Raw genomic sequence first — 15,760 nt, forward strand, 5'->3', positions numbered from 1 at the left:
CTGACCCCCGCCTAGTTCCGGGCAACCACTAATCTATATCCTACCTCTGAATTTGCCTGTTTAGGACATTTCATATAAATGGGATCATACAATGTATTGTCATTTGTGACTGGCTTCTGTTGCATAGCATAACATTTTCAAGGTTCATCTATGTAATAGCTTGTATCAATATTTTATTTAACTTTATTGCCAAATATTCCTTTGTATGGATATACCACATTTCATTTATTCTTTCACCATTTGACGGACATTTGGGTTATTTCTACTTTTTGTCTATTATAAATAGTTTCGCTATGAACATTTATGTACAGGTTTTTACTTATTTATTTAAAAACATTTTTTATTGATTTTAATTTGTTGTGTTTACATAGTTACAAGTGTACCCCCGAATATATCTCCCTCTCTCCTCCCTTGTTACCCTTGATACCTCCTTTACTTCCTCCCTCCACCGCCTTCCCCCTTTTCCTCCATGATTTACTATCCTGTCCTCTATCTCTCTGTGGTATGTTTATATACTTTCACTAATGTCTTTCCTTTCTTTGATCCCCTCCTCTCATCCCTTTTCCCTCTGCCTGCTTAACCTCTTGACTCTTTGATCCCTTCTCTGCCTCTCTTCTATTCCTCAGTTCACATTGTTCATTGGATTCCTCATATGAGTAAAGTCATATGATATTTTTCTTTCTCTGCCTGGCTTATTTCACTTAGCATAATAGACTCCAGGTCTCTCCATGTTGTCACAGAGGGTAAGATTTCCTTCTTTTTCACGCCGCATAGTATTTCATTGTGTATATGTATCACTGCTTTTTAATCCACTCGTCTACTGATGGACACTTGGGCTGTTTCCAGATCTTGGCTATTGTAAACAATGCTGCAATAAACATGGGGGTGCGTTTCTTCTTTTGAATCAGTGATTTTGTATTCTTAGGATATATTCCTAAAAGTGGGATAGCTGGGTCAAAAGGCAGTTCGATTTTTAATTTTTTGAGTAATCTCCATACTGTTTTCCATAGTGGCTGCACCAGTCTGCATTCCCACCAGCAGTGCAGGAGGGTTCCCCTTTCTCCACATCCTCACCAGCACCTATCATGTGTTTTTTTTATTATTATTATTTTTTTATTTATTTTTATTTTTTATTTTTCCATTTTTCTGAAGCTGGAAACAGGGAGAGACAGTCAGACAGACTCCCGTATGCACCCGACCGGGATCCACCCGGCACGCCCACCATGGGGCGATGCTCTGCCCACCAGGGGGTGATGCTCTGCCCATCCTGGGCGTCGCCATGTTGGGACCAGAGCCACTCTAGCGCCTGAGGCAGAGGCCACAGAGCCATCCCCAGTGCCCGGGCCATCTTTGCTCCAATGGAGCCTTGGCTGCGGGAGGGGAAGAGAGAGACAGAGAGGAAAGCGCGGCAGAGGGGTGGAGAAGCAAATGGGCGCTTCTCCTGTGTGCCCTGGCCGGGAATCGAACCCGGGTCCTCCGCACGCTAGGCCTACGCTCTACCGCTGAGCTAACCGGCCAGGGCTATGTGTTGTTTTTTCAATGAGCATCATTCTGACTGGTGTGAGGTGGTATCTCATTGCGGTTTTAATTTGCATTTCTCTAATGATTAGTGATGTTGAACATTTTTTCATATGCCCATTGGCCATCTGTATGTCCTCTTTGGAGAAGTGTCTATTCATTTCTTTTGCCCAATTTTTGATTGGATTGTTTACTTTCCTGGTGTTGAGTTTTACAAGTTCTTTGTAGATTTTGGTTATTAACCCCTTATCAGACTTGTCGAATATGTACTCCCATTGTGTGGTTTGTCTTTTTATTTTGTTCATATTGTCTTTAACTGTGCTAAAGCTTTTTAGCTTGATATAGTCTCATTTGTTCATCCTGTCCTTTATTTCACTTGCTGTAGAGTTAAATCAGCAAATATATTGCTGTGAGAGATGTCAGAGAGCTTACTACCTATGTTTTCTTCCAAGATGATCATGGTTTCATGACTTACATTCAAGTCTTTTATCTATTTTGAGTTTATTTTTGTGAATGGTGTAAGTTGGTGGTCTAGTTTCATTTTTTTTTTTTGCATGTATTTGTCCAATTTTCCCAGCACCATTTGTTAAAGAGACTGTCTTTACTCCTTTGCTCTTACCTCCTTTGTCAAATATCAATTGACCATATAGGTGTGCATTTATTTCTGGGTTCTCTGTTCTGTTCCATTGATCTATATGCCTGTTCTTATGCCAGTACCAAGATGTTTTTAGTACAATGGCCTTGACATCAGGAAGTGTGATACCACCCACTTTATTCTTCTTTTTTAAGCTTGCTGAGGCTATTTGTGTTCTTTTTTTGGTTCCATATAAATTTCTGGAATATTTGTTCTATATTTTTGAAGTATGCCATTGGTGTTTTAATAGGAATTGCATTGAATTTATAGATTGCTTTGGGTAATATAGACTTTTTTTTTTTTTTACAGAGACAGAGAGAGAGTCAGAGAGGGGGATAGATAGGGACAGACAGACAGGAATGAAGAAAGATGAGAAGCATCAATCATCTTATTTGTTCATTGATTGCTTTCTCATATGTGCCTTGACCGTGGGCCTTCAGCAGACCAAGTAACCCCTTGGTCAAGCCAGCTACCTTGGTTCCAAGCTGGTGAGCTTTTGCTCAAGCCAGATGAACCCGCGCTCAAGCTGGCGACCTTGGTGTCTTGAACCTGGGTCCTCTGCATCCCAGTCTGACGCTCTATCCACTGCACCACTGCCTGGTCAGGCTAATATAGACATTTTAATGATGTTTATTCTTCCTATCCGTGAACACATTATATGCTTCCACTTGTTTGTATCTTCCTTGATTTATCATGTTTTATAGTTGTTTTTTTTTTGTGTGTTTTATCATTTTTTCTGAAGCTGGAAACAGGGAGAGACAGTCAGACAGACTCCCGCATGCGCCCGACCGGGATCCACCCGGCACACCCACCATGGGGCGACGCTCTGCCCACGAGGGGGCGAAGCTCTGCCCATCCTGGGCGTCGCCATGTTGGGACCAGAGCCACTCTATCGCCTGAGGCAGAGGCCACAGAGCCATCTCCAGCGCCCGGGCCATCTTTGCTCCAATGGAGCCTTGGCTGCGGGAGGGGAAGAGAGAGACAGAGAGGAAAGTGTGGCGGAGAGGTGGAGAAGCAAATGGGCGCTTCTCCTGTGTGCCCTGGCCGGGAATCGAACCCGGGTCCTCCGCACGCTAGGCCGACACTCTACCGCTGAGCCAACCGGTCAAGGCTCATGTTTTATAGTTTTATAGTTTTCCAAGAACATCTCTTTAACCTCCTTGGTTAAATATACTTCAAGGTACTTTATTTTTTTGGTTGTAATAGTAAAGGGGATTGTTTCCTTAATTTTTTTTTTCTGACAGTTCACTGTTGGTTTATATAAATGCCATTGATTTCTGAATATTGATTTTATATCCTGCCACCTTGCTGAATTCATTTATCAGTTCCAGTAGTTTTTTGACTGAGACTTTAGGGTTTTCTATGTACAGTATCAAGTCATCAGCAAATAGTGAAAGTTTTTCTTCTCCTTTTCCAATTTGGATGCCTTTTATTTCTTTTTCTTGTCTGATTGCTGTAGCTAGGACTTCCAGAACTATGTTGAATAAGAGTGGTGAAAGGAGGCACCCCTGCCTTGTTCCTGATCTTAAGGGGATTGCTTTTAATTTTTGCCCATTGAGTATGATGTTGGTTGTGAGTTTGTCATAGATGGCCTTTTTCATATTGAGGTATGTTCCCTGTATTTCCACTTTACTGGGAGTTTTGATCATAAATGGGTGCTAGATTTTATCAAATGCTTTTTCTGCATCTATTGATATTATCATGTGGTTTTTATCCTTCCTTTTGTTTATGTGATGAATCATGTTGATTGATGTGCGAATACTGTACCAGCTTTGCTTCTCCAGAATAAATCCCACTTGATCATGATGTATGTTTTTTTCATGCATTGCTGGATCTGATTTGCTAATATTTTGTTGAGAATTTTAGCATATAAGTTCATCAGGGATATTGGCCTATAGTTTTCTTTCTTTGTAGTATCTTTGCCTAGTTTTGGATTGAGGATTATGTTCGCTTTATAAAAGGAGTTTGGAAGTTTTTACTCCTCTTGAATTTTTTGAAATAGCTTGAGAAGGATAAGAGTTAGTTCTTTTTGAATATTTGGTAAAGTTTACCTGTGAAGCCATCAAGCCCAGGACTTTTGTTTTTTGGGAGTTTTTTGATAACTATTTCAATCTCTTTTGGTGTAATCAGTCTGATTAGGTTTTCTGATTCTTCCAGATTGATTTTTGAATGATTATATTTTTCAAGGAATTTATCCATTTTATCTAGGTTGTCTCATTTTGAGGCATACAGTTCTTCATAGTACTTTCTTACAATCCTTTGCATTTCTGCTGTGTCAGTTGCTAGTTTTCCTCTCTCATTTCTAATTTTATTTATTTGAGCACTCTCGCTTTTTTTCTTGGTTAGTTTGGTTAAAGGTTCATTAATTTTGTTTACCATTTCAAAGAACCAGCTCTTGGTTTCATTTATCTTCTGTATTGTTTTTTGTTTTTTGCCTCTATGTCATTTATTTCCACTCTGATGTTTATTATTTTCTTCTTTCTACTTCCTCTGGACCTTACTTGTTGTTTTTTTTCTAGTTCTTTTAGGTACAAAGTTAAGTTGTTAATTTGAGCTTTTTCTTGCTTCTTAAGGTATGCCTGTAATGCTATGAACTTCCCTCACAGGACTGCTTTTGCTGTGTCCCATAAATTTTGAGTTGTTGTATGTTCGCTTTCATTTGTTTCAAGGAAGTTTTTTATTTCTTCCTTGATCTCATTGTTAACCCATTCATTATTCAATAGCATGTTATTTAGTCTCCAAGTGTTTGAATGTTTTTTAGTTTTTCTATTGTAATTGATTTCTAGTTTCATGCTGTTGTGGTCAGAGAAAATGCTTGATATGATTTCAATCTTCTTAAATTTATTAAGACTTGTTTTGTGTTCTAACATGTGCTCTATCCTAGAGAATGTACCGTGAGCACTTGAAAAGAATGTATATTCTGCTGCTTTGGGGTGAAAGGTTCTGAAGATATCTATTAAATCCAGTTGAGCCTGACCTGTAGTGGCGCAGTGGATAAAGTGTCCACCTGGAAATGCTGAGGTTGCCGGTTCAAAACCCTGGGCTTGCCTGGTCAAGGCACATATGGGAGTTGATGCTTCTTGCTCCTCCTCCTTTCCTCTCTCTCTCCCCTCTCTATAATGAATAAATAAAATCTTTAAAAAAAATTAAAAAGGCCCTGGCCGGTTGGCTCAGTGGTAGAGCGTCGGCCTGGCGTGCAGGAGTCCTGGGTTCGATTCCCGGCCAGGGCACATAGGAGAAGCGCCCATCTGCTTCTCCACCCCTCCCCCTCTCCTTCCTCTCTGTCTCTCTCTTCCCCTCCCGCAGCCAAGGCTCCATTGGAGCAAAGATGGCCCGGGTGCTGGGGATGGCTCCTTGGCCTCTGCCTAAGGCACTAAAGTGGCTCTGGTCGCAATAGAGCGACGCCCCAGAGGGGCAGAGCATCGCCCCCTGCTGGGCAGAGCATCGCCCCCTGGTGGGCGTGCTGGGTGGATCCTGGTTGGGCGCATGCAGGAGTCTGTCTGACTGTCTCTTCCCGTTTCCAGCTTCAGCAAAATACAAAAAATAAAAATTAAAAAAATTAAAAATTAAATCCAGTTGATCTAGTGCAGCGGTTCTCAACCGATGGCTTTAGGTGACCCCTGTGTTTTGGTTGTTTGACCCCCGCCGGGGTTGCGACCCACAGGTTGAGAACCGCTGATCTAGTGTGTCATTTAAGGCTGCTGTTTCTTTGTTAATTTTCTGTCTGGAGCTTCTATCCCTTGATGTTAGTTGGGTATTAAAATCCCCTACTATTATAGTAATGCTATTGATCTTGCTCTTTTTGTTCATCAAAATCTGTTTTATATATTTAGGTGCTCCTATATTAGGCACATATATATTTATAATAGTTATATCTCCCTGTTGTAATGCTCCTTTTATCATTATGTAGTGACCTTCTTTATCTCTTACTATATAGCCTTTGTTTTAAAGTTTATTTTGTCAGATATTAGTATTGCTACCCCAGCTTTTTTTTCCTTTCCGTTTGTATAAAATATTTTTTCCATCCCTTTACTCTCAGTCTATGTGTATCTTTTGTTCTGAGGTGGTATATACAGGTTTTTATGTGGACATATGTTCTCATTTCCCTTAGATATGTATCTGGGAATAGAAATGCTGGGTCATATAGTGATTCTATGTTTACCTTCAACATAGACAAACATATGCCTTCAAAATAGGCAAATATATGAGGATTGGTCATACTGTTTTCCAAAGCTGCTGTACCATTTTATAGTCCCACCAGCATGATATGAGGGTTCCAATTTTTCACATTCTTTCTTGAAATGAGGAGTTGCTATTCAACTATTATGGGTGGAAAAGGTTTGGGGGGGGATATTCAGGAGTTTAACTTCTGACAACCTAAGTTTGAATGTAAGTCTAGAAATGAGGAGATAGGTCTAAGATGGAGATACAAATTCAGGAGTTAGCCTTTAATGATTTTTAAAGCCTTGAGACTATATTATCTGTCATTTTGATTATAGTTATCTTTGTAGGGTGAAATGATATCTCATTGTGGTTTTGATTCGCATTTCCCTAATAACTAATAATGTTCACTGTTTTCCATATGCTTTTTTCTGTTTGTATATCTTTTTTATTTTTATTTTATTATTTTATTTTATTTTTTTAACAGAGACAGAGAGAGTCAGAGAGAGGGATAGACAGGGACAGACAGATAGGAATGGAGAGATGAGAAGCATCAATCATTAGTTTTTCGTTGTGCTTTGCGACACCTTAGTTGTTCATTGATTGCTCTCTCACATGTGCCTTGACCGTGGGCCTTCAGCAGACTGAGTAACCCCTTGCTCGAGCCAGCGACCTTGGGTCCAAGCTGGTGAGCTTTTGCTCAAACCAGGTGAGCCCGCACTCAAGCTAGCAACCTCGGGGTCTTGAACCTGGGTCTTTCCGCATCCCAGTCCGACGCTCTATCCATTGCGCCACCGCCTGGTCAGGCTGTCTATCTTTTTTAGAGAAATGTGTATTATTTTGCCCAGTTTTAAGTTGTTATAAGAATTCTTTATATATCAACAGATTCTATCAATGACAACAACAACAAAAATGGATAAGAACGCTTGCTCTGGAAGTCCAAAGAGATAGTTGGAAATTCTTATCAATAGGAAAATATAGCTTTTCTTCCCACTTTTTCAGCCTTCTTTTTATGGAATGAGGATGGAACTAAACTTCAGTCTCCTTTTTTTCATCAGTGATAAAAGATATTTAGGATATAAAACTCTTTTTTTCCTTCTTTTCCAAGTGAGAGGAGGGGAGATAGAGAGACAGACTCCTACATGCGCTCCAACCGGGATCCATCTGGCACCCCTGTCTGGGGTCAATGCCCTGCCCATCTGGGGCCATGCTTGCAACCATGCTATTTTTAGTCCCTGAGGCAGAGGACCATGCAGCCATTCTCAGTGCCTAGGTCAATGCACTCAAACTTATCAGGCCATGGCTGCGGCAGGGGAAGAGAGAGGGGGGGAAGGGGGGAGGGTGGAGAAGCAGATGGTCACTTCTCCTGTGTGTCCTGACTGGGAATTGAACCCACATGCTGGGCCGATGCTCCACCACTGAGACAACCAGCCAGGGCCAGGATGTAGAACACTTTATGCTCTCTAAAGGAAGATAGTGTGCTAGTGTAAGTTAGCATGCCCTGTATTTTTTAGTAATTTACCTACCTGTAAAATGGGGAGAATCTTGTATCATGTAGATATTTTCATAGATTTTTAGATTAAGGATCTTAGAATTATATAGTGTTTTCAAATAGCATAAGATTTTAGATAATCAAAGGACCAGCTAATGTTCCTGGGATACCACTATTTTAGTTTTGAGTAATTTAATGAATCTGAGACTTTAAGGGACTTGTTGATTCCTGTTTCTCTGACTCTGAACAGGAGATGCTGTGAAACTCAGCCACTATATGAGGAATTCTCTTCAGGTACATTAAATTGCCCTATTTTAGGGTGCTGTTCTTTAATGAGGAGTCTGAGTATAAAGACTAGAAATCTTTCTCTGTGGCATCAGTGATAACAAAATATACCTGAGTTCTCAATTCTTATTTGCATTTGGAATATGAATGATTTATTTTCCAGTTGTGAATAATTTTGTGAAAAGTAAAAAGATCAGAAGTGCTCAGTGGTATGTATGTATGTATGAAGCAGACTTCTGTTTTGGATTAGTCAGATTTTGCGAGTTAAAAAATATGATTTATTTTAATTGCGTCATACATGGTGTCATAATTGCAAAATTAATCCCGTGGAGAATTGTATTTTTCTTCCTTTTCTTCCCAGATGCTCCACATCAAGAAGCAGAATGTCTTGAGTGTGGCTGCAGAAGGAGCTAATGTGTGTCGTCATGGGAAACTATGTTGGCTTCAGGTAAAAGATAGTTATTAAAAAAAACTTTATTTTGAAATAATTATAGACTCACTGGTAAATTTATTTGTCTTTTTAAAAAGATTTTGTTTGTTTGTTTGTTTATTTATTTATTTATTTATTTAAGAGAAAGGCAGGGAAAAGAGAGACAGAGAGACAGGAACATTGCGCTGTTTCTGTATGTGCCCTGACTGGGGACTGAACCAGAAACCTTTATATATTGATTTTAGAGAAAGAAGAGAGAGAGAAAAAGGGTGGAGGGAGGAGTGGGAAGCATCAACTCATAATAGTTGCTTGTCATATGTGCCCTGTTTGACTGGGCAAGCCTGGGGTTTCGAGCCAGTGACCTCAGTGTTCTAGGTCAATGCTCTATCTACTGCACCACCACAGGTCAGGCTTTAATTGTCTTAAGTCACCCGAGTATCACTGTGCTATTACTTGGTTGGGATATTTTTCAATCTTTTACTGCTCAGTTGATTCTTTTAGAAAGTAAACAGCTTCTGTGTCTTTATAGATTCACCTTGACAATCATTATTGCTGTCTCACAGACTCAGCTTGAAGTCTTCTTTGCCAGCTCTGTTCTCTTGTCTTAGATATGAGAAGAGTTTCACATCTTTCCTTTAAAAATTTTTTTTTTATTTTGAGAGTACGATTATTAAAGCTGAGAACAGTGAAACAAGGAAGGGCTTAGGATAGAAGAGGCAACAGGAGAGAGCCTAGGCAGGGCTGCTTTGGCTCACTGCTTTGGAGGAAAGGGGGCCTTAGAGACAGGTTTGGGGGATGAGCTGCCATTGCCCATTGCCCCCTGGTTGTAAGTCTGGTAAAGACCCTTAGAGTTTAGGAGATGCACACCTGGAGGGAAGAAAGGCGTGGGTGTTCTCCTGAGAGGGAGATTGTACCTCATCTTTCCTTTTGTTTGGTGTCTTTCCATAGCAGGTCCCTACTGCATTGTTGGGTTTTTTTGTTTATTTTTTTATTTTTTGGGGGAGGTATTTTTCTGAAATTAGAAGCAGGGTGATAGACAGACTCCTGCATGTGCCCGACCAGGATCCACCCAGCATGCCCACCAGGGGGCGATGCTCTGCCCATCTGGGGCGTTGCTCTGTTGTGGCCAGAGCCATTCTAGCACCTGAGACGGAGGCCATGGAGCCATCCTCAGCACCTGGCTCAACTTTGTTCCAATGGTAGCCTTGGCTGCGGGAGGGGAAGAGAAAGATAGAGAGGAAGGAGAGAGGGAAGGGTGGAGAAGCACATGGGCGCTTCTCCTGTGTGCCCTGACCAGGAATCGAACCTGGGACTTCCACATGCTGGGCCGATGCTCTACTGCTCTACCACGTTGTTTTAATTTTCTTGGACCTCAGGTGAGGGTCCCCATTATATCAAAAGAACTTTGTAGTGAGCCTTGCATAGCTAGAGATTGGGTTGCCACCTTTGGATCAAACTCAGTAACATTAACATTTAAGGGGTTGAATACAAACAATGTCTTCTATCCTTTGAATCAAGACCTACCTCACCTACTGAGAGGATTTTTTTAAAATTTATTCATTATAGAGAGGGGAGAAAGAGAGAGAGAGAGAGAGAGAGAGAGAGAGAGAGAGAGAAGGGGGGAGGAGCAGGAAGCATCAACTCCCATATGTGCCTTGACCAGGCAAGCCCAGGGTTTTGAACCGGCAACCTCAGCATTTCCAGGTTGACACTTTATCCACTGCGCCACCACAGGTCAGGCAGGATATATTTTTTTTAAGGTTGGCAGTCTGCCCTCTTGAACTCTTCCCTCCAGAATGTTCACCTTCTTGAAGGGAAAGAATGGAGGTATCAAGCCCAATTTTGCTCAAGGATTAAATTGCCTGTTTTATGCACTTTCTAGGCAAATCTTAGCTTTAGGTGGCTAGGTTTGAGTTAGCAGCACAAATACAAATTACTTAAACCTCCACAAGCAACAAATACAAAAATGGGACTATATCAAACTAAAAAGCTTCTGCACAGCAAAAGAAAAGATTAACAAAATGAAAAAGCAACCCATGAAATGGGAGAAAATATTTCCAAGCCATATATCTGATAAGGGGTTAATATCCACAATATATGTATATAAAGAATTCATACAACTCAATAGCAAAAAAAACCAAAACAAAACAAAAACCCTCAAGTAATCCAATTTAAAAATGGGCAAAGGGCCTGAATAGACATTTTTCCAAAGAAGGTATACAAAATGCCAACAGATACATGAAAGGATTCTCAGCATCACTAATCATTAGGGAAATGCAAATCAAAGCCACAATGAAATATGACCTCACATCTGTTAGAATGGCTCTCTATTATCAAAAAGACAAGAAATAACAGGTTCTGGCAAGGAGTTGAAGCAAATGGAACTCTTGTGCACTGTTGGTGGGAATGTAAATTGGTGGTTCCACTATGGAAAACAGTAAGGCAGTTCCTCAAAAAAATAAAAAATATAACTACCTATAATTTAGCAATTTCTTTTGGGTATATATTGAAGGAAATGAAAAGGGGATCTCAAAGAGATACCTGCATTCCTGTGTTCATGTTCAACATTATTTACAATAGCGAAGACATGCAAACAACCTAAGTATCCATAGATGAATAAATGGACAAATAAAGTGTGGTATATGTATACAGTGAAATTATTCAGCCCTAAAAAGAAGGAAATCCTGCCATTTGTGACAACATGGGTAAACTGGGAGGGCACTATGCTAAGTGAAATAAATCAGAGAAATAAAAACACTGTATGCATATATGTGGAATCTGAAAAAACTAAACTGATAGAAATAGTTTGGTAGTGCCAGGGATTGGGGAGATGGGAGCAATGAGTGAAGGTCGTCAAACTGTACAATCTTCCAGCTATAAGATAAATAATTTCTGGACTCTAATGAACATCATGGTGATTATAGATAACAATACTGTATTGTATACTTGAAAGTTTCTAAAAGAGTAGATCTTAAAAGTTCTCACTACACACACACATACACACACACACAATAACTATGTGAGCTGATAGATGTGTTAACTACCCTTACTGTGGTAATCATTTCACAATGTACTTATATCAAATCATCACATTGTATACCTTAAACTTACACAATGTTATATGTTAATCTTAATAAAGCTGGGGGTGTTGGTGGGAAGATGCCAAATCAAAAACTCTCTTTACCAAGATAAAAGGGTGGACTTCCTGGTCATAGGGGTCTAGGAAGCTGTAGGTTATTTTTTAATTGCCCCTTTTGGTTGTCTAGGTGCTAGAAGGTACATCGAATTGGTTAAACTGTCCTCTGGAAGCAAATTAATAGGCACATTTTCTACAACCAAATCCTTGGTCTTGTTTGTTTAATTATAAGATGAAAGTATCACATTTACTTAAAAGGAAATAATAGCCTGACCAGGCGGTGGCGCAGTGGATAGAGCATTGAACTGGGATGTGGAAGGACCCAGGTTCAAGACCCCGAGGTCGCCAACTTGAGTGCGGGCTCATCTGGCTTGAGCAAAAGCTTGCCAGCTTGGACCGAGGGTCGCTGGCTCCAGAAAGGGGTTACTCAGTCTGCTGATGGCCCACGGTCAAGGTACATATGAGAAAGCAATCAATGAACAACTAAGAAGTCGTAAGGCGCAACGAAAAACTAATGATTGATGCTTCTCAACTGTCACCATTCCTGTCTGTCTGTCCCTGTCTATCCCTCTGACTCTCTCTCTGTCTCTGTAAAAAAATAAATAAATAAAAATAAAAAAAGGAAATAATAATAATAATAATAATGGTAAAAGGCTTATGAGAAAAGAAAAATCCCCATACCACAAGTGCAATCTATTATTTTTTTTAAGAATCTAATAACAGGATCATTAGTACATTTATGTAGCGCTTTATAGTTTGCAAAGCACTTTGACAAACAGTTTATTTACATTTTTCCTTCATTCATCTTCTGGGTGCTTTTTGATGTAAATATTAGTCTGTTTGATACTGTCCCATAAGTCCATTAGCTGTCTTTACTTTTTTCCATTTTGCTGCTCTGATTGGCTGAGTTCCACTACTTGTCTTCTAGTTGACTGATCCTTTCTTTTTCTTCATCTTGGCTGTTATTGAAACCCCCTACTGTATTTTTCATTTACAGAGGGTCCTCAGGTTATAACACAGTTCCATTCCTACGACAGTGACATAACCCAAATTTTGGTGTAAGTCGAAACACACCCTAGCCTAAATCACTTACCTATCTTTTTTTTTTTTTTTTTTTTTTTTTTTTTTTTCATTTTTCTGAAGCTGGAAACAGGGAGAGACAGTCAGACAGACTCCCGCATGCGCCCGACCGGGATCCACCCGGCACGCCCACCATGGGGCGAGGCTCTGCCCACCAGGGGGCGATGCTCTGCCCATCCTGGGCGTCACCATGTTGCGACTAGAGCCACTCTAGCGCCTGAGGCAGAGGCCACAGAGCCATCCCCAGCGCCCGGGCCATCTTTGCTCCAATGGAGCCTTGGCTGCGGGAGGGGAAGAGAGAGACAGAGAGGAAAGTGCGGCAGAGGGGTGGAGAAGCAAATGGGCGCTTCTCCTGTGTGCCCTGGCCGGGAATCGAACCCGGGTCCTCCGCACGCTAGGCCGACGCTCTACCGCTGAGCCAACCGGCCAGGGCCACTTACCTATCTTAACACAGTTGTAAAATCATAATCGAGAACATAAAAACACAACTAAGCTGCAGAAAAAAAAGGACATAAATATACTGTACTGTACATTGTACTGTGTATTCTTCCGCCCTGTGCAACCAAACTAGTTTGCTTACATAGTCCATAAATATGATGCTAACGGCATAAGGCAAAACACTCACATCTCAATTTTTTAAAGTTTTTATGAGAGTGAGTATTTAAGCTCGAAATGTTGTATGTCAAGACATCGTAACCCAAGTATAATCTTCAGCTCTTTGACTTCTATTTGGTACTTTCTTATATTTTCTATCTCTTTAGTAAAATTCTCACTGTGTACATCCATCCTTTCCAGTTCAGTGAACATCTTTATCACCATTACTTTGAATTCTTTATCAGGTAATTTACATCTCTTTGTTTCATTAAGGTTTTTTTCCTGAGGTTTTATCTTGTTGTTTTGTTTGGAACATATTCATTTGTTTTTTTCAGTTTGCTTGACTCTTTCTGTTGGTTTCTATACAATAGCTTTCTGTTGGTTTCTATACAATACATCTTCCAGTCTTGAAGGAGTGGCCTCATATAAGACACGAACCTTATTATTCAACTCTGCCTCAGCTCCTGGTAATCTTTCAAACCTCTGTGCTTGTCCAAGTAGCCTATTATATTTTTAATAACTCTCGGTAGCTGAAGATGTGTCTTAAAGGAGAGGATATCGGCACCTAGATTTGGGCTGACTGGGAGCCAGACCCTTAGAAACAACTTTTAAAAGTATGCAAATATAATACAGTCCTAGGGGACCGCAAGCATGAACTCTACTGGCTCCCAGAGCCAGCAATTTGAAGGTGTTCCCTGAGATACAGTCACAGAGATTAGGGCTCCAGACAAGTGTATAAACTCTTTTCTGGATGGGACCAATGAGCTGGAGCAAGGCAGAGGAAGAGCACCAAGGTGGAGTTCACAGCCTAAAAAGCCTGCCCCTCAGGCTAAAGCTCCAAGACAAGCAAAAAGACCTCCTTAACAGAAAGACTGGGAGTGTGCCCCAGTGTACTGTATGTGCATTGCCCTGGTTGTGGTAGCCTGCCAAAAATTGTCTCTGATGTTACCACAGTCCCATGGAACCCAAGAATGAAATGCCTCTTCGCTGTCCAGCCACCAGAGCCAAGTAATCAAGGTATCAGCCACAAAAACCAGGACCAGACACAAAAGACATACAGAGGGAACCACTTGTAACATGTTGACATGTGTCTACTATTTTTTTCTAATTACATGCTTATTGCTCTCTTTATTCATTAGTTATATAAACTAACTTATGTTGTGGTAAATAAAGATTTTGCTCCCTTGTAGCACCCACATTTCTCTAGATCTTTCTAGTTTAGTTATACCGATTTTTGGTTAAGACAGAATTCAGGCTGTATGTAATTATGACTGTGTAACTATTGCTCTCTCTGAGCCAAGTAAGATTGCTTCTTTTCTTTCTTCCTTCCTCTTTCTTTCTTTCTCTCTCTCTCTCTCTCTCTCTCTCTCTCTCTCTTTTTTGTGACAGAGACAGAGAGAGATGGAGAGAGGAACAGATAGGGAAAGACAGACAGAAAGGGAGGGAGATGAGAAGAATCAATCCTTCATTGCAACTCCTTAGTTGTTCAGTGATTGCTTTCTCATGTGTGATTTGACTAGGGGGCTACAGCACAACGAGTGACCCCTTGCTCAAGCTAGTGATCTTGGGCTTCAAGCGAACAACCTTTGGGCTCAAACTAGCTACCATGGGATCATGTCTATGATCCCATGCTCAAGCCAGCAACCCCACGCTCAAGTTGGTGAGCCCATGCTCAAGCCGGCAACCTGGGAGTTTTATATGGTGGTTGTAGATTTTTTTACTTGCATTTTATGCTTTTTGTGCAGATGAGGAGTTGTATGAATTTTGATGAATAAAACTTGAGCTTAATAATTTTATATAATACATTATGTTTTTCAAATTTCAGGCCCCAATATTAAGGTGCATCTTATACATGGGAGCATCTTATACATAGGAAATACAGTATTTTCAGATATAAGAATGTCTAAAGAGCCTGAATAGGCAGTGGCACAGTGGATAGCACATCAGACTGGGACGCCAAGGACCCAGGTCAAAACCCCAAGGTCACTGGCTTGAGCATGGGTTTATCCGGCTTGAGCGCGGGGTCGGTGGCTTGAGTGTGGGATCATAGACATGACCCCATAGTCAGTGGCTTGAGCGCAAAGGTTGCTGGCTTGAGCCCAAGGTCGCTGGCTTGAGCAAGGGGTCACTCACTCGGTTGTAGCTCCCCCCACCCCCCGTCAAGGCACATATGAGAAAGCAATCACTGAACAACTAAGGAGCTGCAACAAAAGATTGATGCTTCTCATCTCTTGCCCTTCTTGTCTGTCTGTCCCAATTTGTCCCTCTCTCTGTCTCTGTCACACTCATACAAAGAAAGGATGTCTAAGGGTAAAGGTAGCAGGGCTCCCAATCAAGATGGCTGAGTAGATAAGCACGGTATTGGCATCCTCCCACAACTACATCAAAATTATAACTAAACTACAGAACAGCCATCATTGAGAACTGTTT

At 40.8% G+C, this 15,760-nt stretch overlaps 1 protein-coding gene across 1 annotated transcript in view; it reads left to right on the forward strand.

Moving 5' to 3' along the window:
- The window catches only part of EXD1 (exonuclease 3'-5' domain containing 1), a 72,464-nt gene that overhangs the window by 41,035 nt on the left and 15,669 nt on the right, over positions 1-15,760 (forward strand). The window contains exon 7 of the mRNA XM_066276015.1: positions 8,452-8,538. Coding sequence (XP_066132112.1) covers positions 8,452-8,538 — 87 coding nt within the window. The remainder of the gene's footprint in view (positions 1-8,451; positions 8,539-15,760) is intronic.

This window comes from Saccopteryx bilineata, chromosome 4, assembly GCF_036850765.1.
Source record: "Saccopteryx bilineata isolate mSacBil1 chromosome 4, mSacBil1_pri_phased_curated, whole genome shotgun sequence".
Lineage (NCBI taxonomy): Eukaryota > Metazoa > Chordata > Mammalia > Chiroptera > Emballonuridae > Saccopteryx > Saccopteryx bilineata.